Source organism: Petromyzon marinus, chromosome 31, assembly GCF_048934315.1.
Source record: "Petromyzon marinus isolate PM22_M1 ecotype Great Lakes invasive population chromosome 31, UKy_Petmar_22M1.pri1.0, whole genome shotgun sequence".
Classification (NCBI taxonomy): Eukaryota; Metazoa; Chordata; class Hyperoartia; order Petromyzontiformes; family Petromyzontidae; genus Petromyzon; species Petromyzon marinus.
Window position 1 is genome coordinate 10,373,527 of NC_133697.1, and position 26,307 is coordinate 10,399,833.

A 26,307-nucleotide genomic window follows, 5' to 3' on the forward strand; every position below is an offset into this window, starting at 1 on the left:
AGAGACCATATGGAATGGAATAAAGTTAGCCTGTACCCGAACCTGCACATGAAATTGACTTTTCCAAGACGAAGGTACTCTGCAAACCCACCGGCTATTATCAGAGATTTGTTCATGAAGCCATCCAGATATATAAACACAGACACAACTTCAACCGAGAAGATGGGTACAAACTGAGCAATCATTGGAAGGAGGTTATTAACCAGGTAAAGTCTTAACTGACTGTGATGGTTCCATCGTACCTGCCAATGTCAGCTGTTATTTCCGATTCCCTTGTGTCTCTTTCTCTCTGTGCCTCTCTCGGATCTCTCCGCCGGTGACTCGGGTGCTGCCGTGGGGTCTTTAAGCAGAGCTCTCTCCCAGTGCTGCTGCGGGGTCCCACTTTCTGCCCCCCCTCCCCCCAGTGACTCGGGTACTGCCGCGGGGTCCCACTTTCTGCCCCGCCTCCTCCCCCCACCTTCTCTCTCCCCCCTACTGCCGAGGCCTACTATATAACCTCGTGCCACGGCAGCTCTCTCCCCTACTTCAGCAGTTTTTTCTTGCTGTAGTTGTCTCACCTGATGACGGTTGCTTGTGTTGCGATCGAAACGTCGTGATCTACTATTTCTCTACCTACGTGGCTTTTCCGAAAGAATCAAAGAGTATGCATTGCTATGTTTGGGATAGTGGCAAGACTTGGGAAGGATTTGCCAGCTTCCGCAGAAATACATATCATTACGTCACATTCTTCATCATTTTCATTACACTGATCATAATGAACCTTATGGCGGGATCCTGGGGTCCCATAAGCCCCCGGCTCTCGCATAAACTGGGTATCGACGTCATTTTTTGTCTGTTGAAGGCAAACGACACGGCAATCTATTCCTCTCGACGAGCTCTACACGATGTGCTAATCAAAGTTGTGTTTCTTCTGCGCATTTGTCCTCGCTGCTGCGCTTGGACACAACATGACAACAGAATGATCCGCGCCAGGTGGGTCACGGCGTTTATGTGCGCGGTGGGACGGAGTCGCCAAAAATAAATTAATTACGATTTTGACTTCCGTTTATTCGGGACCCCGGGGTCCCACCATAAGGTTCAATTATCACCAAATGTGTCATCATCATCATCAATCACCAATGTCATTGTTGCCGCCACCATTTGCATCAAGTCATTCCGACACTCATCATCATCATGGTTATCAATTACAGCACCACATTCACCATAAATCACCGGCCATTATCATTACCATCGCATTCATCACCGTCTGCAGATTGCGCCTTCAAACATTGACCGCCGTCTCAAATAATTAACGAAATGAGAGTTAATTAACTTTCTGCCGCGGGGTGGGAGGGGGGGTGTTAGTGTGTGTCTTATGTAAAACTCATCCGTGTTACATGATCCCTGCCACGGGCCATGACATTTCGTAAGAGGGCAAGGCGTTATTTGGACATTCCCCAAAGCATCGTAATTCATATTCTTTGGGTCTTTCGGTAAAGTCACGTAGATAGGTTCAAAGAAAAGAACAAAAAAATAAGTTGTCACAACGCAAGCGGTCGTCATCAGGAGGCAAAAAAGAGGGGGAAAGCTGCTGAGGCAGACTGTTTTTCAAGGTTTAAAATGGGTGTAGCCCAAGGCGACCTCCACAACGAGCGAGCGGAGGTGGCTATGTTAATGTGAGAGATTAACATGTTAATGTCAGATCGGAGGGCGACCTCCACAACGAGCGAGCGGAGGGTGGCTATGTTAATGTGAGAGATTAAGATGTTAACGAACACGGTCCGAGACACGATGAACATAAGGCAGATCTGAAACACGGTAGGACCAATACCTCGGCCGTGGCTGATCATTGTTTCAATGCGGTGGGCTCACACGAAATGTATTTCTCTAAGACGAAGGTACTTTGCAAACCCACTGGCTATCAACTAAGATTCGTTCATGAAGCCATCCACATATACAGACACAGCTTCAATCGAGAAGATTGGTATAAACTGAGCAATCATTGGAAGGACGTTATCAAACAGTTTAAGTCATAACTGCCTGTGATGTTCCCATCCTACCACCTTCCGATGTTAGTTGTTATTTTCGGCTCTCTGACTTTACATTAACAGGTTTAAATGTCCCACACTAACACAGCCACCTCGCTCGCCGAGCTCGCCGTTGCTGCTCTGCGATCTCCCATTAACATGCTCATCTCTCACATTAACATGCTCATCTCTCACATTAACATGCTCATCTCTCACATTAACATACTCATCTCTCACATTAACATGCTCATCTCTCACATTAACATGCTCATCTCTCACATTAACATGCTCATCTCTCACATTAACATGCTCATCTCTCACATTAACATGCTCATCTCTCACATTAACATGCTCATCTCTCACATTAACATGCTCATCTCTCACATTAACATGCTCATCTCTCACATTAACATGCTCATCTCTCACATTAACATGCTCATCTCTCACATTAACATGCTCATCTCTCACATTAACATGCTCATCTCTCACATTAACATGCTCATCTCTCACATTAACATGCTCATCTCTCACATTAACATAGCCACCTCCGCACCCTCGTCGTGGACATCGCTCTGCGATCTCCCATTAACATGCTCATTCTAGATTTGAAGCTTTCGTGACTGCAAGGATTCATACTCTTTGGTTTTATTCGGTAAAGTCACGTAGGTAAAACAAATTTTTAATCAATTAAAATAAAATAAACAATTAAAACACGACGTTTCGGAGGCAACGCAAGCTTCCGTCTTCAGGTGGGACCAGTCACAGCACGCTTGTGTGTGTGTGTGTCAGTGTGTGTGTGTCAGTGTGTGTGTCAGTGTGTGTGTGTCAGTGTGTGTGTGTCAGTGTGTGTGTCAGTGTGTGTGTGTCAGTGTGTGTGTGTGTGTCAGTGTGTGTGTGTCAGTGTGTGTGTGTGTCAGTGTGTGTGTGTGTCAGTGTGTGTGTGTGTCAGTGTGTGTGTGTCAGTGTGTGTGTGTGTCAGTGTGTGTGTGTGTCAGTGTGTGTGTGTCAGTGTGTGTGTGTGTCAGTGTGTGTGTGTGTGTGTCAGTGTGTGTGTGTGTCAGTGTGTGTGTCAGTGTGTCAGTGTGTGTGTGTGTGTGTCAGTGTGTGTGTGTCAGTGTGTGTGTGAGGGGGGAGCGATAGTGTAGCGGTTAGCGCGCTGCGCTATGAACCTGGCGACTCGGGTTCGATTCCCGCTCACGGCCAACACCAGTGACGATTATCTGAACCGGTCCCGGGCCTCCCCTAGGTCAACTCAGCCTCAAATGAGTACCTGCTGCGGTGTGTAAACATCGCCACTAGGGAGTCAAAGGCGGTCGGGCGTGGTGCTGGCCACCCACGCCCTCGTGTACCGTGCCGGCCTTCGTAGGTGTTCGCTAACAGCACTTGCCCCAACGGTCTGTTGAAGCTATACGGTGGATTTTTGTCTGTAATGTGTGTTGAACTTCTTTCGCGCCGTACGTTTGCCATACTAATCGAAGGTGTGCGAGGGACGCTTGTTTTTGCCGAGCTCGGGTCAAATCAAACACGTCACACCGCCCAGCCGACGTTGTTTCACTCCCAGTGCTGGTGTGACATTGACCGCAAACTCCAAAGCAACGCAAGTTGCTTGGTTTGTGTTTCCTCACGGCGGAGGTGACCGTGGGCACGAATCCTGAGCCCTCACATCCCACAAGCAAAAGCTCCTTCACAAGGATGCGTGGCCTCACATCACGAGCACGGTTCCATTTTAAAAAAAACGGTGTCAATCATGTTACGGTTGATGATGATGCTGCTGCTGCGTCTGCTATTATTACCGGTGATGGATTAAAATTGCTGTTACTGATGATGAATGTGACGATGTTGCTGCTATTGATGATGTGATGCTGCTGCTGCAACTAATGATGAATGTGATGCTGCTGGTGGTGGTGCTGTTGCCGCTGCGTCTACTAATACTGCTGATGATCGAGGATTGACTTATGATTAATGTGAAGATTGTATTTCCATTACATCATCAGCTTTCAACAGAGTGGGTTTTCTTTTTTCGTGCATAACAAATTAAACATCTCCATCCCTTTTTAAACCCCTCTCGCTCACTATGTCTTCGTGGTTTCAAATATATATTTTCTTTTAACTTTTTAACCTTTCCCCAACCCCTTATCAATGCAAAACGCATCACCATGCTAGCCCCAGTCCTGTGAAGGGCCGTGTTTACGTCTTCAAGTGTGACATCTGGAACCTCTGGAACTGAAAAAAAACGATTTAATTCCTGGGATATATGGATGGTGGTTGGTGGTCGAGGTTAGGGACAGTGGCAGCCAAAAGAGGAAACGGCGCTTGAGAGCATTAGCCCACCGTGGAGATGGAACGAGGAAATCCGCTCGTGCGCAGGCACGAGATGGATTGGTTACAATGTTTCCTGTGGTGGTGGTGGTTGTCAGCGATTGTGGTGATATCAGTGGTAGCGATGGGGGTCATGTTTGGTACAGTGATAGTATAGTCGCAGTGATGGGTTAACAGCGCACGGTGGTGACTGGGTCAGGTTAACCACGATGATGTCCCAACCCTCTCTGTACCCAGCCAAGCGTGCCTAACGCTTACCTTTCGCAGCAAGGGGGGCAGAGGTGAGCGGACCTGAGCCACTGAGGCTTCGGTCAAGTTCCGTTAAACAGTGTTGGAAAGCCCTTAATCTTCTACCGGGTGTTGGCAATATAATCTACCCGTAGCAGCATCACGGTGCCCATACCCCCATGTGATGATTAACGACCGCGCCGTGTTCTTATAAAATAAGGTTCATCATCCATCAGCTGTCCATTGCGGTCAGCAAACTATGAAGTGCAACAACACTAGCCGTCGTTCGATAGCAAGTGGCGGTGACGTCACCGCAGCGCTTGTGCCAGGCTGAGTGCACTTTGGAGGCCACGTGAAGTGTCAAAGGAAACCTCATCCACGCACGCCTTAACGGGGCTCGAATCGACACGTGCGGACATCGGCCCGAAGGCCTGCGGGGACGGGAACGTGTAATTAGAAAAACTTTGTCAAAAAGTCGTTTTTTTGGGAAGAATTCAATCGGAGACAAGCACGTGCAGTCAGACAATTTAACGCACACAGACCAGGAGAGAAAACGAAAGTGTCTTGAATGAATGTATGGGGAAAGTAGTGGCCATTTTCTAAAATAAGTATGTCATTATTGTTATTCCTTTTTTAAAATTGATAGTTTTTAGAGTGTGGATTTAAGCGAGATTGAGAGAGGTGTTCAGAGTGATGTGCGAGGGAGAAAGGGAGATACGCAGTTGGACAGACAGATAGACACGCGTGCACATGTACAGGGCAAAAAGCGTGACCAAAGCTCGGTCTTCTTACAGCCTAGCTCCACAATAGGAAATCCACAGAGACACAAATACACAGAGTGTGGTCACCATATCCAAAAAGCCACAACAACATCACGGACTGATATAGAGACGATCGTGAGACCATAGCATTGCCCAAGATAAATATTGCATTCAACTGTTAAAGTGCTGAGCGAGCATATATGCTCAAAAAGTGACACCACCATAGGCCGGTGGAGCAATATTCGCGACGGAGAGACCTAGGGAATTGCATGATACAGAGCCAGGAAAGAGAGGAGAGAGACTGACTCGAAGATTGACACACGGATATACACGAGACGCGTAGGAGACACAGGGATAGAAAAGAGACAGGTCAACACCAATTCCACCACCGGCCACCACCATGACTTTCGCCCAAGTGCTCGACATCGTTGGCAGCGCCGGGCGCTTCCAGGTGATGCACGTGCTCATCGTCACCTTACCCATGCTCTTCCTCGCCGCCTGCAACATCTTCCAAAACTTCGGCGGCGCCACCCCGAGCCACCGATGCCGCGTCCCCTGGATCGACGGCCCCAATGCGACCCTGGCTCAGCAGGGGCTCCAACAACGAGGGGCCCAGCACGAGGGGGCCCAGCGAAGTTCCCCTTCGCTGCTGAGAGCGGCCGTGCCTCGGAACCCCCGAGGACAGGACAGCGCTTGCGAGGTGTACACGAAGCCACAGTGGCACCTGATGCGGTGCGCGGATGGCAACGGCACGGGCGGGGGCCACGGATGTGATGGTAGTGGCGATGGGGGTGCACGGGCAGGTGAGGATGTGCAGGTGGAGGGGTGCGCTCACGGATGGAAGTTCGATCGAAGCGAGTTCACCTCGACGATTGTGACCGAGGTACGGACGTGTGTGCGCGTTCGTGTGTCCGTCACTCACGCGTGTGTACGTCACTTGTGTCGTACCTGTTGTGTGTGCGCGCGCGTTTCATTTGTGTGTGCATATTCATCCGTCACACGTGGGAGTGTAACTGTGTCACAGTGTAACCGTGCCAAAGCATGCGATTGTGATGTGCGTGTCATATGGGCGTATACGAGCCAGTGGCACGTCTGTGTGTGAGTGTCACGTGTGTCCGTGTATGTATGTAGAATTTCGTGGGCATCGTACGTAGCCAACCGCGCTAATCGGAGGTGCAGGGGAACAACAAACTAAACCAAAAAAACTGTTTTTTCAATCTCGTGGAAGTGTCACATTGTGTTTCACCACGTGTGTCACATCAAGGGCGGTGACACGGCTCAGCGGTAGCGCATTCGCCGCCCGTTGCAGAGTTTCACGGTTCGACACGGGCGGCCACCCTGGTTAATGCTGCAGGTTAAATAAATGGCGTCAGGGTTAAAATTTGCCAAATTCTAAAATGACACCACACGTTACTCAATTTGGATCATACATAGCAATCATGGCCTCCTACTGGCAGACTAATGCCCCCACCTCCAATTGGCACGGTTGGCTACGTCCGGTGTGAAATAAGTTCAATATACAAAGGTCACTCACCATTGCAAATGAGTTTTCACCTAGTTCAACAAAGTAACTTTACTCAACCAGAACACCTCGTGTAGGGGATGGGGCACTCAGTGGCGAGTGAAACCTGAACCAGTTATAGCCCCTGCGGTGCCACGGCAGCGAGGCCGCTCCGTCGGAGCCGCGCCTGGGGCGGGGAGCTGCAGCAACGAAGCAGCCCGGCTTCCGTAGCGGCGCTTCCCCCACCACCCCCACATGAACACACACACACACATAGAGCCCCCACATGAACACACCCCCACATAGAGCCCCCACATGAACACCCCCCCCCCACATAGAGCCCCACATGAACACACACATAGAGCCCCCACATGAACACACACACCCACATAGAGCCCCCACATGAACACACACCCCCCCCCCCACATAGAGCCCCCACATGAACACACACACACCCACATAGAGCCCCACATGAACACACACACACCCATATAGAGCCCCCACATGAACACACACACCACATAGAGCCCCCACATGAACACACACATAGAGCCCCACATGAACACACACACACATAGAGCCCCCACATGAACACACACCCCCCACATAGAGCCCCCACATGAACACACACACTACATAGAGCCCCACGTGAACACACACCCCACATAGAGCCCCCACATGAACACACACACGCCCACATAGAGCCCCCACATGAACACACATACACACCACATAGAGCCCCCACATGAACACACACACGTAGAGCCCACACATGAACACCCCCCCCCCTCACATAGAGCCCCACATGAACACCCCCCCCCCCCACATAGAGCCCCACATGAACACACACACACCCCCACGTAGAGCCCCTACATGAACACACACCCCCCCCCCCACATAGAGCCCCACATGAACACACACACAGACACCCCCCCCCCCACGTAGAGCCCCCACATTAACACACACACACCCACATAGAGCCCCCACATGAACACCCCCCCCCCCCCACATAGAGCCCCTACATGAACACACACACACCCCACATAGAGCCCCCACATGAACACACACACACCCCACATAGAGCCCCCACATGAACACACACACATTTAAAGCTTTCGTGACTGCAAGGATTCATCTTCTTTGGTTCTTTCGGTAAAGTCACGTAGAATGAGAATAAAATAATAAATTGATAAAATAAAATAACACAATAATATTCTCACGACGTTTCGGCCACAACACCAGCGGCCTTCATCAGGTGAAGGGACGAGACTGCCTGGTAGGACAGTCTCTGTCTGGTAGGACAGTCTCGCCCCTTCACCTGATGAAGGCCGCTTGTGTTGTGGCCGAAACGTCGTGAGAATATTATTGTGTTATTTTATTTTATCAATTTATTATTTTATTCTCATTCTACGTGACTTTACGGAAAGAACCAAAGAAGATGAACACACACACCCACATAGAGCCCCCGCATGAACACACACACACACACACACCCCACATAGAGCCCCCAATTGAACACACAGACACACATAGAACCCCCACATAAACACACACACACATAAAGCCCCCACATGAATACACACACCCCCACGTAGAGCCCCCACATGAACACACACACACATAGAGCCCCCACATGAACACACACACTCACCCCCCACATAGAGCCCCCAGATGAACACCCCCCCCCCCACATGAACACCCCCCCCACATAGAGCCCCCACATGAACACACACACATAGAGCCCCCACATGAACACACACACATAGAGCCCCCACATGAACACCCCCCCCCCCACACACAGAGCCCCCACATGAACACACCCACACACCCACATAGAGCCCCCACATGAACACACACACACATAAAGCTCCCACATGAACACACACACCCCCACGTAGAACCCCCACATGAACACACACACACCCCACATAGAGCCCCCACATGAACACACACACACCCCCCACATAGAGCCCCCACATGAACACACACACCCACATAGAGCCCCCACATGAACACACACTCACCCCCCACATAGAGCCCCCACGTGAACACACACCCCACATAGAGCCCCCACATGAACACACACACACACACACATATAGCCCCCACATGAACACACACACACCCACATAGAGCCCCGAGGGGAAGTCACGTGGCCGACAGGTTTTCACCCAGAAGCCCTCTCATGGGACCAATCTTCACGGTTTCCTGCGACCAGGGAATTGGGCGACCTCCCCCGAGGCTAGCTTGCACCGCGGCGCCGTGACCTGGATGGAGGTTGCATGGTCACGACGGGGCTGCTCAGCCGCCGTGGATAGAGAGGCACACTCGACACGGGGCAGAAGGCAGGTAGAGGGTGGGGTGGAGTAACGAGCGACGGGGCGGCCCTCTGATTGGCAGGACGAATGCGCTTGTTTAAATAGTAAGCGGACGTCGGAGAGAGCACCGAACCGATTAAAGAGGAGCGGGAATCCGAGGCTCCTGATTGGACGAGAGGCCAGCGAATTAGCGGCAAGTTATCTTTGATGTAAGGACAATAAAAAGGGCAGGGAAGGTAGGGGGAGGCAGTCGTGTTCTTCTGGGGTCAAGGATCGGAGGAGTCATCGTGCCTGCCACTGGATCGTCCCTGAGACGAGTCGCAGTGTAGCCAGGCCCCGCTCCCAGCGAGGACTACGTACAGCCTCGCCTGTCCACGGCTTCCTACACCTCGGAGTCGAACCGTGAGTACGTAGGAAAGAGGTGAGATTAAGGGGAATATCCTTAGGGAGAGTGATTAGAGAGAGACGAGACAGATTGAGACCTAGACCACCGGGAGATAGGTTAGAACTGCCCTGCTGGCCCACACTGACACGGCTAGTTTAGCTTTGTTAATCGCGGAGAATAAATCGCCAGTAGTCAATAAACCTTGTCATGTCGTCCCTGCAAGTGCGGAGAGGAGTGCCCGGTGCTGTGAGCCTTCTCGTTGTGGTATCCTGTGTTCGCGCACGAGCGTGTATTTTACCCGCGTGCGTGCACTCGCCGCTGCGTGTAGCTCGTAGTTAACGTGTACGCGAGGTAGACGGGCATCGTGCACGCGAGATCACCTGTTCCGCCTTTGCTTAGCGTGTGCGCGAGGTAGACGGGCGGCGTGCACGCGAGGTTGTTCACACAGCCCTTTAAACCTGCTCCGGGGCACCTCCTCCAATCGGCTGCGCGCGTACGAGTGACGCCCCCTGCCCTCTGACCCCCGACCCCGGGTCCCGCGCGTGCGATTGGTGCGCGGCGCCGGGCAGGTAGCCGCGTCGAATTTTGGTGGCCACGCGCCAGCCCTTAGAATCATGCCCCTAGAGACCGCAGCGAAGGGGGGGGGGAGTCGGTGAGCAGTAACCCTCCCCAGGACACGGAAGAGGGGAGCAGTGGATCCCACGTGAGCGAGGGGACGGGGATCAGCCTCCCCGACACACCACCCCCTTCACTAACCAGCGTAACGAAGTATGGTCAAACAACTCTGCACGACTATCACGACGTGAGGAAGCCATCATTCAGCAGTGGATTGACAAAGGGCTGTAAACGATCAATTGAGATGGCTCAAAGCCGAGCCGGGGGGTTGACTCAGGCCCCATCGTCCTTCTGCGGTCAACACGATCAGTACGCCCCCCAGCCAACCCCCCCCCCCCCCCCCTTTGCTGGGAAGTCAGCAGCGGTTGTTCTCTGGAAAGACTCGCCCCCGCCATAGTAATGTGGTATTTCCACCACTGACAAATGCCGCTGCCGCAATGCCCAATTATATATCTGTTTATTTTTATTTTACCAGGTAAGCCCCACTGAGCTATATGGTCTTTTTCAGAAGTGACCTACCACCTCTGAGACTCTTTCACGAAGCCAGACTCCTCCGATTTCCGCTATATCCACCTTCCAGTAATTCCTGAACAACCGGCCAGTAGTGGTTCAAGGGTGTTTGTAATGTCATGATTGGGCAACCTCGTGCTGGAGTCGAACCAACACACGACCTGCGCTGTGTTCTCCAGTGGGACCTGGTATGCGGTCGCAGTGGGCTCAAGCAGATGGCGCAGACCGTTTACATGGGCGGACTGCTGATTGGGGCCGTGGTGTTCGGAGACCTGGGGGACAGGTAACATCCTCCACACACCTGTACGCGTGTTTGTGTGTTAGTGTGCACGTGCCTGGATGCAACAAACACGCACACGTGCTAGAGCAGTGTGCAGAGCGGTGGCGTCGTGGTTAGACGAGTGTTTGATTCCCACTCGCGGCTAACGTCAGTAACAAATATCTGAACTGGCCCTGGGCCTGCCCAAGGTCGGCTCAGCATTAAATGACTATCTGGTGTAGTGTTAACATCAGCGTTTGGGAGACAAAGGTGGCGCATCTATCACTTACTCCCCCACCAATACCTCTGTCATCGCCACCACCACTATCATCCAGTGCTAGATTATATCCTAGTAGCACGAGTAGCTACAAATGCTACGGGCCCCACACTTTCAAGGGCCCCGCACTAAATCATTTCAAGCTATCAATTCCGGTTCAGTGATTCTGCACTTGCTCTATAACTAGTGTACTATACTACCTTCAACTTTTATGAACGACTGGGTGTTTAAGGTTAGCGATTTGTCGTAGTATCTGGCTGTATAGCAAATTAAAAAATACAATTACTTTACTATACAAGTTAAAAATGTGTGTTTTAATATTTATGTGTGTTTTTTTATTTAGGGCCCCTTTATAACATATGCTACAGGCCCCGCACTAGCTTAATCCGGCACTGCTGCCATTACTCCCCTAATCACTTGCACCACCTTCCCTTGACCCACCAACACCAAACGCCCCCCCCCCAACCCCCTTTCACAGTGACATACCTCTTTGTTGGCATTCACGTTGGAGCAAGGAATGAAAAGGGGCCCCCGCTCTGTCCAAATCCCCTCAATTCTTAGCCCGGTAACCGTCCAATCCACGGGCTCGGACGCAGCTGCACTACCTGCACACCCCATTGCTCCCTCCCCTGTCCTGCAGGCTTGGCCGTGGTAGGGTGCTCTCCCTTTCGTACCTTCTGACAGCGCTGGCGAGCACGGCCACCGCTTTTGCACCCAACCTCGCCATCTACACCGCAGGGCGCTGCGTGGTGGGGCTGGGCGTCGCGGGGATCTCGCTCAACGCGTTCTCCCTGGGTAACCCGATGCGTGCGGGGCGCCTGGTGCGCAGGGCACCCACGTACGGATCGTTCTGACAATCGTATGCCTGCCTGCTCCTCACGCAGCTGTTACACCCGTCTTCCTTCGCATATGCCTGTCCCCATACTCCTGGACATCTCATACACCTCATTAGACCTCCTTTGCCAGTACCAAAATATAATAATAGGGTTTTTCTCCTTTTTTTCTGGCAACAAAACTGAAACCTTTTTACAAGGAATCATGTGTGCATTAACCACAATACTTGTGGTCAAAATGCAAACAAAAAACACACACACTGATAATATATGCATTGTCCTTGAAACTGATTGGTCCACACCAGAGATGGCTTTCTTTCATCTCAATTGGTGCTTGACCAGAGACGTAAGAAAGCTGTCTCTGTTGTGGACCAATCAGTTTCAAGGACAATGCATATATTATCAGAGTGTGTGTTTTTTATATTCTTAGTTTTTTCGGTAAAGTCACGTTGAAGAGAAACAACAAAATAATAAAATATATATAACAATAAAAAATTCTCACGACGTTTCGACCATAACTCAAACGGTCGTCTTCTGTGTGTTTTTGTTTGCATTTTGAACACAAGTATTGTGGTTAATGCACACATGATTCCTTGTAAAAAGGATTAAGTTTTGTTTCCAGAAAAAGGTGGAAAAACCCTATTATATTCTGGTACTGGCAAAGGAGATAAAGAATTCAAGCTTTCGTGACTGCATAAAATTACTCATTGTTTTTTTCGGTAAAGTCACGTATGTAGAAATACCATAAAATTATATTATAATAAATCAATCACGACGTTTCGACCGCAACACAAGCGATCTTCATCAGGTGTCAAGAACAAATCATGGAGGTAAATACAGCAAGAAGATGAGAGACGAGAATTCAACAAACCTAAGAAAAAATTCTGTGAAGCACAACCAGACAGGCCAACAACACAGTTAGACACTTACCTGGCAGACCACGAATTTCAGAAGAGTGTTAAATTTCGTGTTCATCCTCTGGATTGAACATACCAGCATAGACAGAGTGAACAAATACGAGGTACAAAGTCAGCAGAAATACATATACAGGCACACCAAGAGGCAAGGAGGGAGGAAAGACGGACAGAGAAGCAAGGAAAAAGAGAAAGGGGGGCCGGAGGGATGAACAGAAGCCTTAAATAGGAAATAAAGCTGGGGGGAGGGGACGGAGAGAGAGGGCGCGGCTGCCGAAAAAAGCACATCATGCACCGCAGCAGAGTGGCAAAGGAGGTCTAATGAGGTGTATGAGATGTCCAGGAATATGGGGACAGGCATAGGCGAAGGAAGACGGGTGTAACAGCTATCTATTCGTCATCCTAGAGATCGAGTACACCTATATTCGTTCTTATATACATGCGTCAACAGTATTGTATACTCGTCCACATTCCTTGTGTAATGATAGTAGAGTCAACCTACGGCGTGAGTGGACTAGTGGCCACGGGAGGTAATGACAGGGGAGTCAGCCTGCAGTACATATGGACTGGTGGCTACGGGAATGATCGAGAATAGGAGCGTGGCCAGGTGACGGAAGAGGACGGTGGAGTCTGCTGGTAGAGCAAACGGTCTAGAACCAGGGAGAAGGTTCGGGAATGGGGGCGTGGCCTCGGACCGTATATAAGGGAGATGCGCGGGAGACATGGGGCTGTTGCAGTGGGGGTCTCCGCCTGTCTGAGTGTGAGCACGTGGCTCCTTAATAAATAAACCATCTCAAGACAAGTGCGTCGAAGTCGTCATTACACTCGTAATTGGCCTTTTTCACATCCCCGCATCCCCTATTTCCCCAGTCTTGCTCGTTTCCGTCTTCTTTACAAGTTTTCCCCAAATCACACGTCCTCCCCCTCCAACACATGCATCTCCCACGGGCCACAGGTGTGGAATGGATCGCGATGAAGGACCGCACGCTCTACGGGATGCTGAGCGGCGTCGCCTACACCACGGGGCAGCTCGTGCTGGTGGCGCTCGCTTACTACATCCGCGACTGGAGGCACCTGCAGCACTCCATCTCTGCCGCGTTCTACGTCTTCTTCCTGTGCTCCTGGTGAGCTGCCGGTTTGATCGGGGGGGGTTCCGTGGCGCTAAGCAAGCGGTGCCACGGGAGACGGCGTCGCAAGAAGATGTGACCGCGGAAGACCACGCTCGGATCGGTCCGAGCCACGTTTTTTGGGCGCGTTGAGCGTGTCCTCTCACCCCCCCCACCACCCCCAGGTGCACCCCCGAGTCGGCGAGGTGGCTCGTGATGCGCGGCCACTACGAGCGAGCGCTGCATGGCCTCAAGCGTGTGGCCGTCATCAACGGACGAAAGCGCGAAGCCGCACAGCTCACTGTGAACGCGAGTTCCGCAACCGCTCACTCGTCTCGCCTCACCCCACCTTGCATTACACGAAGATATTTTTTTTATTTTACTAGGTAAAGCCCACTGGGCTATATGGCTCTTTTTCACAAGCGACCTGGCCACAAATGATAGCTCGAAGAAGTGGCTTATCATGTGGAAATGAATAGCAGCCAAATAATCTAAACGGATGTTTATAAATGGAGGGGAAAACCGGAGGACCCGGGGAAAAATTCACGCGACCACAGGGAGAACATTCAAACATGCAGGGTCTGCATCGAACCCATGGCCCCCTCCATACCAGGCGAGGGAGTTAACATCTCGCCACCGTGACGAGATGACTGATCCTGCATGACAATTGATCCAGTAATTAATTAAACACATCTGTGTTAGCCTGCATGTGTCCATGTGTGTGAATATGTCCGTCTGTTTGTACGTTCGTGTGTGTCTGTGTGTCCACGTGTAGTGTGGGGGCAGTGGCACAATGGTTAGTGCACTGCATTACAAATCTGACGACCCGAGTTAGATTCCCGCTCACGACCAATAACAGTGGCGAATATTTGAACCGGTCCTGGGCCTCCTCAAGGTCAACTCAGCCTCAAATCAGTACCTGGTGTGGTGTGTAAACATCACTACTGTGGAGACAAAGGCGGCTGGGCGTGGTGCTGACCACCTACCCCCTCGTGTGCCGTGCCGATCTTCATTGGCGCTCGCTAATTGCACTTGCCCCAACAGTGTGTTAAAGCTATACGGTGGATGTTTGTCTTTGTTGTCACCTCTGCAGTATCTCCGCAAAGAGCTGGAGGAGGATACGGGCCCCCGTCGCTTTTACACCATGTTCAACCTCCTCACCATCCCCGCTCTGCGCCGCAGAACCCTCGTCATGAGCCTCGTGTGGTGAGCACCGATCAGCGCGGTTGGCTACGTACGGTGCCAAAAAAGTTCAACATGCATAAAACATACCTAAAACATACATAAAACATATATACAGTGCATACGTATTACACTATACACTACATATTACACTACTATACACTACACCGCACCTCCAATTTGCACGGGTGGCTGCGTACGGTGCAAAAGAAGTTCAACATGCATACTTACACATATTCCGACCGATTGCTTTAGCCGCGGTAACCGTCACCGACTATCGGGGATTTATTTCAGGAGGCCCCTGCTGCACCGAAATGGTTGGCCAAATTCTCTTAACGAGCGTTTAGCTCTGAATGAGAGGAAGCGGAGAACCTGGAAATAAAATCCACCTCACACACCAAAGGGATAACAACAACAACAACTCGCAGATAGTTGCTATCACTTTGATCAATTCAAGAAACGTATAAAGTATTATCGAGTATACCTTCAATAGTGCTGTTTGTTGCTGGCCACTAGGCATCTCACACCTTTGCGCCTGTGCTCAGCCACTGATTTAATAAATATATAGAATCCGTTGTTGATATGATATTTCCTGGCCACCAGACAGGCCGAATCTACAAAATCTGGTATTACCCAGGTAGATTCTCCATATATGTACAAACCGGAAGCTCACAAATCCTGAACATATTTAGACATTTTCCCCAACAGTGAGCTTCTCTTGCAAATGAGGATGCATTGGTTGGGCCATGTAGCCGGCATGCCCAGCTGTTGCATACCCAAGGAGCTTCTATTTGGCCAGGTAGAGGGGGGATGAATTGGCAAGGCATAGACTGTAGGAGAGATGGTCTAATGTGGAAGACCTGGAGTGTATGAACTTGCCAAAGACTGGCACCAGCAATGTCAAGATCAGCCTCTGGAGGAGGTCCGCGAAGGAGGCAATGGGTGATTGGAGACAGCCGCTCCTCCAGCTACGAAGGGGTGCGAGGACAGATGCTCTTCATAAACGAGCGGTGCACCCAGGCCCTTATTATCCAATAGGGACTCTGTGCCGAGGGCCTACGAAAACTGAAGGGCCTCCAAAAAAATTGACGATGTTTTTTGTTGGTATGATAAAAAAAATGTAACCAAGATATCTTCTTGAATAAGTATATTTATAATTGAGCAACCATTGGAAAGATGTTATCAACCAAGTCAACCAAAGAGTAAATATTTATATAGCAACGAGAGCCACAGAGTATATACAGAGGTAGAGTCGTGTCAATGTCAATCTTTTTTTCCATAAGTTGAGAGAAATTAACACCGGAGATGAACTTTTCTAGGTTTCTTCATTGCAAAATTAGCAATAACATCTTTCGAATGGTGTTTTTTTTTGCACACAATCAAACGAGTGACAACTGCAGTAGTAGTGACATGGGGCAGCAGCAGAACCAGCTGTAGAAAGTTGTCAAAGGCCGACAAAACAGGAGTGCCTCGGGCCTACAAGAACTTTAATCCGGACCTGGGTGCACCGACAGATAAAACAGAAATATCAGGGGACCTTTTGCCAGTATCAAAGTATCAAAAATAAGGATAGGTTTTACCTTATCTGGCAAAAAACAGGTGTTAAGATGTTCAAACACCAAATAGATACCTTTTGCAAGGAATCAAGTCTGCATGAGCCACACACAGTACTTATGGTTAGCATGCAAACGAGCGTACTCTGATAATTATAATATATGCACAATGTGATCCCTGTGATCCCTGACATGCAATACCCTGGCGTCTACAAACTAAGCTGTGTCTGCGGCAGTAGTTACATTGGGGAAACTAAGCGACATGTCTCGGACCGTGTTCGTGAGCATAAGGCAGATCTGAAACACGGTATGACCAATACCTCGGCCGTGGCTGATCATTGTTTTAATGTGGTGGGCTCACACGAAATGTATTTCTCTAAGACGAAGGTAATTTGCAAACCCACTGGCTATCAACTAAGATTCGTTCATGAAGCCATCCATATATATAGACATAGCCACAATTTCAACCGAGAAGATGGGTACAAACTCAGCAATCACTGGAAGGACGTTGTCAGACAGTTTAAATCATAACTGGCTGGAATGTTCCATTTTAGACCTGGCAGCCCTTTATTGGTGGAAGCCCACAACCAGGACCATCACTGCCCACTAATACCATCACCACTAGCAGTAGACATTTATTGGTGGAAGCGCACAACCAGGACCATCACTGCCCACTACTACTATCACCACTAGCAGTAGCCCTGTATTGGTGGAAGCCCACAACCAGGACCATCACTGCCCACTACTACCATCACCACTAGCAGTAGCCCTTTATTGGTGGAAGCCCACCACCGGGACCATCACTGCCCACTACTACCATCACCACTAGCAGTAGCCCTTTATTGGTGGAAGCCCACCACCAGGACCATTACTGCCCACTACTACCATCACCACTAGCAGTTGCCCTTTATTGGTGGAAGCCCACCACCAATGCCGTCGTGGCCCTCTACGAGTACCATCATCTCTAGCAGCAACCTCCACCATCAACAGTGTGAGTGTGTAAAGCGAGGTGCAATGATTACTTGGCAGCCCTTTAATTCGTGGAAACCCACCACCAACGCCGTCATTGCCCTCTATGAGTACCATCACTGACATTAATATTAGCGTAGCCCATGCTGATTACACTTGGGCTACGCCCATTTCACACCTTTATAAACAGTTTGCCTTGAGAGGCTAACCCCCTTTTCCTGATTACGACCGCTTGTGTTGCGATCGAAACGTCGTAGTCTTTCGTTATTGTCTTTGAACCTATCTACGTGACTCTACCGAAAGACCCAAAGAATATGAATTCCTTGCAGTCACGAAAGCTTTAAGTCAATATATGCATCGTCTTTTAAACAGCAGGCAGCACAGGTGGTTCATCGGTCAGTCATCTCGGTTGGTGAACCTCTTTAATACTTGGGCCTGTCCCCGTGACCACTTGCCAACAAGCCTTCAACAACGTCACATTTCCTCAAGAGTGCGACCGACTTGGCCCGAGCACTTCCACTTAGTGGCGAATGGCTGGGGTGCAGGCTTCGTGGTCATTGTAACGCGCACGTGCGCACACACCTTTTTACTCCCCAGGTTTTCCACATCCTTCTCGTATTATGGATTTGCACTCAACATCCGGGGCTTTTCCGTCAACATCTTCCTCATGCAGGTGATCGAGATCGGAGTCACATAACTGCCTATAACCTTGCCGTGTGTAGATCCACAATAGAGGAATTGTTTGGGGGGGGGGGTTAGATCCCGTAAATGTAAATGCGTCGTTAAACCCGCCACCATCTGACACAGCCAGTTAGTCAGGTTTGTCAATTCGAGTACTCGAATTGTAGATGTTGTGGCTTTACGTCTCCAATTCGAGTACTCTAACTGCAGATTTTGTGGGTTTACTCTCTAACACACCGGTGTGCTGCACTAGTAACGAATTGGCACGTTTTGTTTACGTGACAAACCTTACGAATTTGCTGTGTTGGGTGGTGGCGGGTTTAACGACACATTTATATATTTACCCAATATAACCCCCCAAAAAACCTCTTATGGATAATATTGGTCGCGAAAGCCTGCTACGTGTTAAACCGTGTGCAGATGTTGTCAGCCATCATAAGGTTTGGTGGTGACGGTTCTAGACTTGCACTCCATAGCCATCATTGACTGTCCAACTACCATTATATGAGTACCGCTATAGAACAGTCTGTTGTAGAATGTAGAGTGCCGCTATGTTAACAGTTCGTTGTACTACGCGCGCTGGTTGTGCCCCTCGGCAGGTGATCTATGGTGCCATCGACTACCCGGCCAAGGTAGTGGGGTTGGTGGTGCTCAGCCTCCTGGGACGACGCGCCACGCAGGCCGGCTCCCTTGCGGTGGCCAGCATCGCCAGCTTCTGCCTGCTGGCCATTCCGGCTGGTGAATTCCATCCCTCCCCCCTCCCCTCCACCCATCATCCAGATATCCCAACATGGGTGGTGGCATAATTATTATTGCACAAGTGTTGGTGAGGGAGGGGGGGGGGGCTAAGAGACTCTGTGGTTGGCAAAGAGGGGAGGGTGGGGGAAATGCATGAATGGAGAGCAGAGCTGAGAGATCCGGTGCCGGGCTGAAGTGACACCGCTGATGTTTGCAGAAAGGAAAAGCGAGCACGTTCTCCATGGCAGAGCTGGAACTGAAGGGATAGGATCAGGCGGCTAAGGCTAAACCATTTGGTTTAAATCCTTGGCTCGGTTTGCAATGGGTGCCTCAGTGGCGAGATGTTAACTACATCGCTTGGTATGAAGGAGGTCGTGGGTTCGAACCCGACCCTGTACGCCTGTATATTTGGAGTTTGCGTGTCTCTCTCCCCGTGGTCGCGTGGATTTTTCTCCAGGTTCTTTGTTTTTTGCCTCCACATATAAACGCGCGTTTAGAGTATTTGGCTGCAATACATGTCCGCGTTATTTGTGGAAAGGTCGCTTCTGAAAAAGAGTTATGTAGCTCAGTGAGCCTTACTTGGTAGAAGCAAAAATATGTTTAGTTTAATATTTTTTAACTCGCTGCAAGATCACCAAACTCTGGTTGATTAGATCCTTAAAGTATGTTCGTCTCATCAGCAAAACTCGCATTTATCCCAACATATATTTTGTATTGTTGTAATCAAGTGAATGGCCTTATATGCACAATACAATTAAGATTCATACGGCGTTTGCATGCAACAGCAGCTCAATGCGCTGTAGATATTCAGTAGAGTACAATTGTGTTGTAGAGAGGCAGCCAGTAGTAGGTAGAGGGAAAAAGGAAGTGCTTGACCCTTCACCTGAACAGGGAGTCAACAGCACGGATGGCAGAAGAGAATGAGTGACCTCCCACCGAGTGATGGTTGACTGACGAGATTGATAGAAAGCCTCGGTTGCTGCAACGAGTGCGTGGTAAAGAGTCTTTAAATCCACCACTAGGTGGTAGTCTGAACACACACACCCCTTTGGACGTTCAATCCCTTGGCTCTCCAGTATAAGCCAAGTTTAACTTGAGCTGTTTCTCGGTTGTGTACGAGCGCAGATAGGTGGCAGGGTGGTGCAGTGGTCACACTTGTGTGTCACAGAATAAAAACAGGTTCCTGGGTTCGATTCCAAATAAAACCGCTTTTCTGTGTGTAGTGTGTATGTTTCTCCCCCTGTTATGCATGGATTTCCTCCAGTGTAACTCCAATTTCCTCCCATTAGGTGAAAAAAAAACATCCCAATGCTGAAAATGTATTTTAAAGTTATTCAGTTGGGATAACTATAGTACTAACATCACTCGTTACTGTGAAAGCCTTCTGGGAGTCCATCGCGTCCGAACAGATTCAAGCAATCTTAACTGCTGATACCAGACACTCTCAATACCAGTCCAGCGTTTGCTGTGCTGTGGACCCATTGTCGCTTGTATGCAATGGGAGGGCTTGCTGCACGTTTGCTGTGCGGAGCGAGGGGTTAAATGGGGACGAGGTGGATAATAAAGGGTGGAAGGGGTGAAGGGAAGATGTTTATAATAAATGAGTGTAACTGCGTATTGAAGATGTAAAGTAGTTCCTCGCCTGGTATACAGGAGGTCGTGGGTTCGATCCCTGTGTTTGCATGTTCTCCCCGTGGGCGCGTGGATTTTTCTTTGGGTCCTCCAGCTTTTCTGCCCACATTTATAATTAATCAACACGTGTTTAGGGGATTTGGCTGCTATACATTTCCACATGATAAGCCAATGCATTTTGAGCTATCATTTGTGGCCAAGTCACTTCTGAAAAAGAGCTGCACCGCTCAATGAGCCTTACATGGTAAAATAAAATAAAAATCTTTATAGATTGCGATTGGCTAAATGTAAATAAAGAGGTTGTTTGCTAGGGGGAGATCTATCTCTGTAAGAAACGGGTCCTATTTCAAGGGGCAAACTACGCGATGCGCAACACGAATCAATCATCAATCGTCATTGTGGAGAGGATATGAAGATTGTTCTGGTGGAGACCCGGCGGCGATGACATCCGGAGACGCTGCCCTCTGACTCGCGACGTGCGCCCCGTGTCCCCGCAGAGAGCGGCACGGCTCGCACGTGCCTGGCGGTGCTCGGCAAGGGCGCGCTCTCTTGCTCCTTCAACTGCGCCTACCTCTACACGGGAGAGATCTTCCCCACCGTCATCAGGTGACGGAGCCGCTGACATCATCAACGGATGAGCCATGAGGCAGCCGCCACCCTCGTCAGTTTTATCCGAATTGTAACCATCGCCGTTAAGTTGTACCCAGAGCGGCTGTGCAAGGGCTGCCCCTCTGCTCTGTCACTTGAAGGCTCCGATTACCGTGATTTATCCTTCTTGCAGACCGTTCTCTAATACTGCGATATGGGTTTTCTTTACGAGTTAAAATATTTTGCCAGATTGTCCAATTCCCAGTGAACACTTTACTTACAACGATAGCCCGACTGTAATACAATTGGAAATAAGACTAAACATGTCTGTTTAAATCCCTCTTGGGCTCTGTAAATAGGAACGCATACGATCTGTGATGCCACATGAAGGATTGGTTAGTTGACAAGGACCCCAAGGGTGACTTGACCCTTCAAAATGTTTTCCATACATGTGAAAGGGGCCATCGATAGTCCGATGTACAGCGATGGCTTTTCATGATGATGGTGACCATGGTGGTGACGCCGCCGACCCCGACAGACAGAGTGGCCTCGGCTTGTGCTCCACAATGGCACGGGTTGGTGGGATGCTGGCGCCGCTGGTGATCATGGCGGGCGAAAGTTTGCCGGCGCTGCCGCTCTCCATGTACGGGAGCGCGTCGCTGGTCGCGGGGTCCCTCGTCTACTTCCTGCCCGAGACGCTCAACCGCCCGCTCCCAGAGACCATCGAGGAGCTGTCAGCGGCGCATGCGAGAGACAGGTACACGTACAGGCGGACTGGGCTAGTGGGACCAGCGCAGGTGCGCAGGTGTGACAGTATGCGTGCTTGCCCGATACAGGTCCAGTCAAGTCTATTTGACTAACCAGGTGAGAAGTCATACCAGGATAGGCTCATTTGCATGTGATTTAAAGCCTCAAATAACCAAAGAGGCATTGCTCATCAAGCCATGTAGCCAGTGGTGGAGATTCCTCACATCTATTCCGGGGGGCAAATATATCCATAGGACAACCACTGTTGACTTCACCCACAAAGTGGTAGTAGTTTTTTCAAACACAGAGCGATGATGGGCTGTCAACCCTCAACCAGGATTTGAATTCGCGACCTTCTGATTGAGAGCTGCTCGCTCTAACGCCAAGTCACCAGGCCGGATGCAGGTGCACAGGTAAATTCTCAGCACAGGTGTACAAGTACTTGGCTTAGGTGTGCAGGGATGCGTGATTGGTAAAATTGTAGAGTTGCAGTATGGGTGCCCAATATAGGTACGCAGACATACACACTAGGCAAGGGTACACAGGTGTACGGGTTTGGCTTATCATTATGGGAACAGGTACACATAACACAGGTGCACATGTATGTGCACTTACCGCACGTACACATATACACAAGTATAAGATCATACAACTGATGTAGCAAGTTCATACCCACTGCTCCGCATGGGTCTCACCGTTTTAGGGATCATCAGCACTATAATTGCCTTGTAGAGATTAATCCCATTTGCGCACAATGTCAACGAGATCGTTTGGTGGCATTATAATTTCTGAAATGGCACTGTAAGCAGGTGGCTCTGGGAACAAGTAGTGTCAGGGGTGACTAGATGCGTCGGTGCTCAGAACACTTCAATCAACACTGTTGGGATGCTGGGTTTCATCTAAATCTTTTCCACCCATAATTAAACCGGGTTCTTTATTGTAGCTGGGTTGATGATGTCAGCATTGCATGCACACTAAATAATCCCATCGTGTTAAATTGGGTGATTCAATTGAGGGTTATAAAATGACAATATTTTAAATGCCATGCTTGGCAAACACGTCTTTGGCAAGGCATGTGAGAAAGTGCAACATCATTTAACTGGGATAATCCCTTGAGATGGAACATCTCCTTCCAAGAGTGTACAATTTAATCACGGGCAGCTGAACAGCAGATTTTTACTCAGGATCTCAACGGTGCCAGCTCATTGTCACCGACACAGCATCAGCCCCTGAGTCACTCGTCCACCGCAGTGTTGACCGTTTTGTGATGCCCCACTCCGTGCTTGCAGGGAAATACCCCTCATGGAGAAGAAGAAATATCACACGAATGGCGCCAATGTGGAGCCTCAGCCGTCATAACGTCGTCCCGCTCTCCTCCCGCCTGGCCAATGCCACCACTTCCAAACCCATCTACGAGCTGGCACCGCCGAGGTCATGCTTCGAGTCCAGGCGGCTGCCTGTGATTTAAACCTGCTGCTCAAGTGTCGTTAGTCCATGGTGTCAGCCCACTGACCAGGGGGCGGAGCCACAGGGGGGGTTGGGGGGGGGCTTAGCCCCCCCTTAAATTTTAGGAAAGTCGGTAATCGGGATAACCGGATATCCGGCTGCTGCAAAAATTCTGGCTGCCACCTTGCGCTGCCCTGCAGGCTGCTTGAGCGGCAGCCTTTTGAACTTATCGAATTTTTATTTTTTGATGTAAAGCTTTCGTGACTGCAGGGATTCATATTTTTGGTTCTTTCGGTAAAGTCACGCAGAAGGGAAACAATAAAATAATAAAAATATAAAACAATAAAATTCGCACGACGTTTTGACTGCAACACAAGCAATCATCACCAGGTGTAAAAACCACAGAAAGAAACATTTTCGAAACGTCGTGAGAATTTTATTGTTTTATATTTTTATTATTTTATTGTTTCCCTTCTACGTGACTTTACCGAAAGAACCAATCATACCTATCGAACTTATTAGCCACATCAGCGGCTCCAACCTATTAAGAAACTCCGCGTTCAAATCCAATAAAATTAGTTTTATACATTCGTGGCGCCCATTGGAAAACATACACTGGATATCTCAGAATATTGAAGTCAGCCCCCCCAAAGCCAAAATCCTTGCTCCGCCCCTGCCGCTGACCATTGAACTGCACACACATCCTCATTACCTTACATTGCACTGGCCTGTGGCTGCATCTGCCGCATTCATGTTTTGCTGCCTGCTCCACTTATTTGACTCGATGCTTTAATTGTCCTTCAATCGACAGGGAAGGTCACGGTTGAAGCACTCCTCGATATGTGGAATTGGATTTTTTTTAAGTCGCTATCATTTTGTGATGGTTATGGAATTTCCGTACATGTCTGTTGATTGTTGACGTATGAATATTTGCGTGTTAGTGCATGGAGAAAACCTACGCACACAAGCGGAGGCACTCAAACTCCTCGATAGATAGTCCAGGAAATCTCCTTGCTGTACTACATCCTGCACCACCTCATTGCCCAGTGGTCAGGTGATGTCTCATGCAACACCACATTTCCCCATCCCTGCATGATCCACCAACCCCAAACTCCACCAGCGAGTCAATGAATTGCCATGATTCAATTAAACTGAGTATATTTTTTTCATATTGTAGTGAATGTGGTGTCCATAAGTAACTACGAGTACCACGTGACCCCAATTATAGTCCAGCTCCGGTGCCGCATACGGCTCTTTAAGGACCGCTTCGTAACGTTATTTATTAAGTGACCCACCACCGTCTCATGCAACATCGCTTCTGGTCGCTTCTGAAAGAAACGATATAGTTCAGTGGGCCTTACCTGGTTAAAAAAAACTAAAAGTTAAAAGAGCAACATGACGTTTCCCGTCCCTGCATGGTCCATCAATCCCCGACTCCAGTTACGATCCACCAGGTATGGACACGCATTGTCAGCTCCGCAGCTGGCACCGTACACGAATGGACGAGTCTGCGAACTGGGCTTTTAAAGCCGAATGTCGCAACCTCCAACTTGCAAATCTGCTCTTGGCCTCAATACAGAATTTGCTGTGCTAGCGAGCAAACGATTTATATTAAGTCAATAACGTGGACCATGATTTAGATGTATCATGCCCTGTGGACCCAGAACGTGGCTTGTGGTTTAGATTCACTATGACCCACGGACCATGGCCCATGTCACTGGACAACATGTTGAATGTGTTGGTATTGCGGTGATTAAATTAATTGTCATGATTCATTTCGAGTCTTGTTTGTTTTTAACATTGTGGTGAAATGCAGTGGCCATCAATAGCAACGACAGCCACGTGAACCCATTACAACATATATCAATTGGCCCATACATCATTCGATGTATTGTGAGCTTAAGAAATTGCATGAATCGATGCATCATTACAAACAACTCAGAAGATGCTGGCTTGAACATGTCATCACGTGTGGATTCACTTTCATTGGTCATATAAGTTGGTTCCTCTAAAATGTCGCCACGTTTCATTATATCATGTTTGTGTATTTATGGTTGAACCTCTTTTGCACCGTACATAGCCAACCGCACTAATCCGAGGTGCTTTATGGTCTTTGCCGTCCCGAAATGAGCGTTCTCCATTTGCACGCGTGGGTTGTCGCCGGGCTCTCTGCTTTTCCCGTACCAGAATTAAGACGTTCAAGAAGAGGTCTGGTCAAACAAGCCAAGACAGCTACTTATTTTATTTTTATGTAATTGTGGGACTCGGCGAGGCGTTCATCTGTAAATAAGAGGACCGTCATTATCGGCTGAACTGGGGAGGTGGCTCTTCCAAACCAGTCCTCGTGACCCACCATGATGCGTGCACCGTCCCATGTCCACCATGTGTCTCCGTGCGAACGTCAATGAGGTCGTTGCTTGCTGAACGTGTCTGAAGAGTGAGAGCGCCGATTTAAATTTCAGATAGGAGTAGTCTTGTGTGCGCGCGCGCGTGTATGTGTGTGTGTGTGCACGCGTGTGGTTAAAATTAAGAGCGTTTGTGTGTGCGGATGTAAGATGCATTTAGCAATCGTCCGGCTTGTGCTTGTATCTGAATGGAAAAGATGGGTCGACGTGACAAGCTGGACTGTCATGGGTTACCAGCACTGTGACATGTGATGCTACTGCGGAGATGTTTCACCATTTTGCTGCATAGCACCCCGGTGTGTTTTCTGGTTGTCCCGTATGTTTTTCGGCACGG

The 26,307-nt window shown here is 49.4% G+C and overlaps 1 protein-coding gene across 1 annotated transcript; it reads left to right on the top strand.

Moving 5' to 3' along the window:
* The first annotated feature begins 4,658 nt into the window (after nt 1-4,658).
* On the top strand, nt 4,659-25,343 carry SLC22A6 (solute carrier family 22 member 6). Its single transcript, XM_032964000.2, has 11 exons — nt 4,659-6,197; nt 10,823-10,926; nt 11,820-11,974; nt 13,882-14,050; nt 14,218-14,341; nt 15,126-15,238; nt 18,334-18,409; nt 19,017-19,155; nt 21,285-21,393; nt 21,914-22,132; nt 23,412-25,343. The coding sequence occupies exons 1-11, from the start codon at nt 5,715-5,717 to the stop codon at nt 23,479-23,481; spliced, it is 1,761 nt and encodes a 586-aa protein (XP_032819891.2). The 5' UTR covers nt 4,659-5,714; the 3' UTR covers nt 23,482-25,343.
* The last annotated feature ends 964 nt before the right edge of the window (nt 25,344-26,307 follow it).

Coding starts and splice junctions, on each gene's coding strand:
- SLC22A6 (XM_032964000.2), top strand. CDS start 5,715: ATGACTTTCGCCCAAGTGCTCGACATCGTTGGCAGCGCCGGGCGCTTC. Junction 19,156..21,284: donor CCTGCTGGCCATTCCGGCTG/GTGAATTCCATC, acceptor GTGTCCCCGCAG/AGAGCGGCACGGCTCGCACG. Junction 21,394..21,913: donor ATCTTCCCCACCGTCATCAG/GTGACGGAGCCG, acceptor CGACCCCGACAG/ACAGAGTGGCCTCGGCTTGT.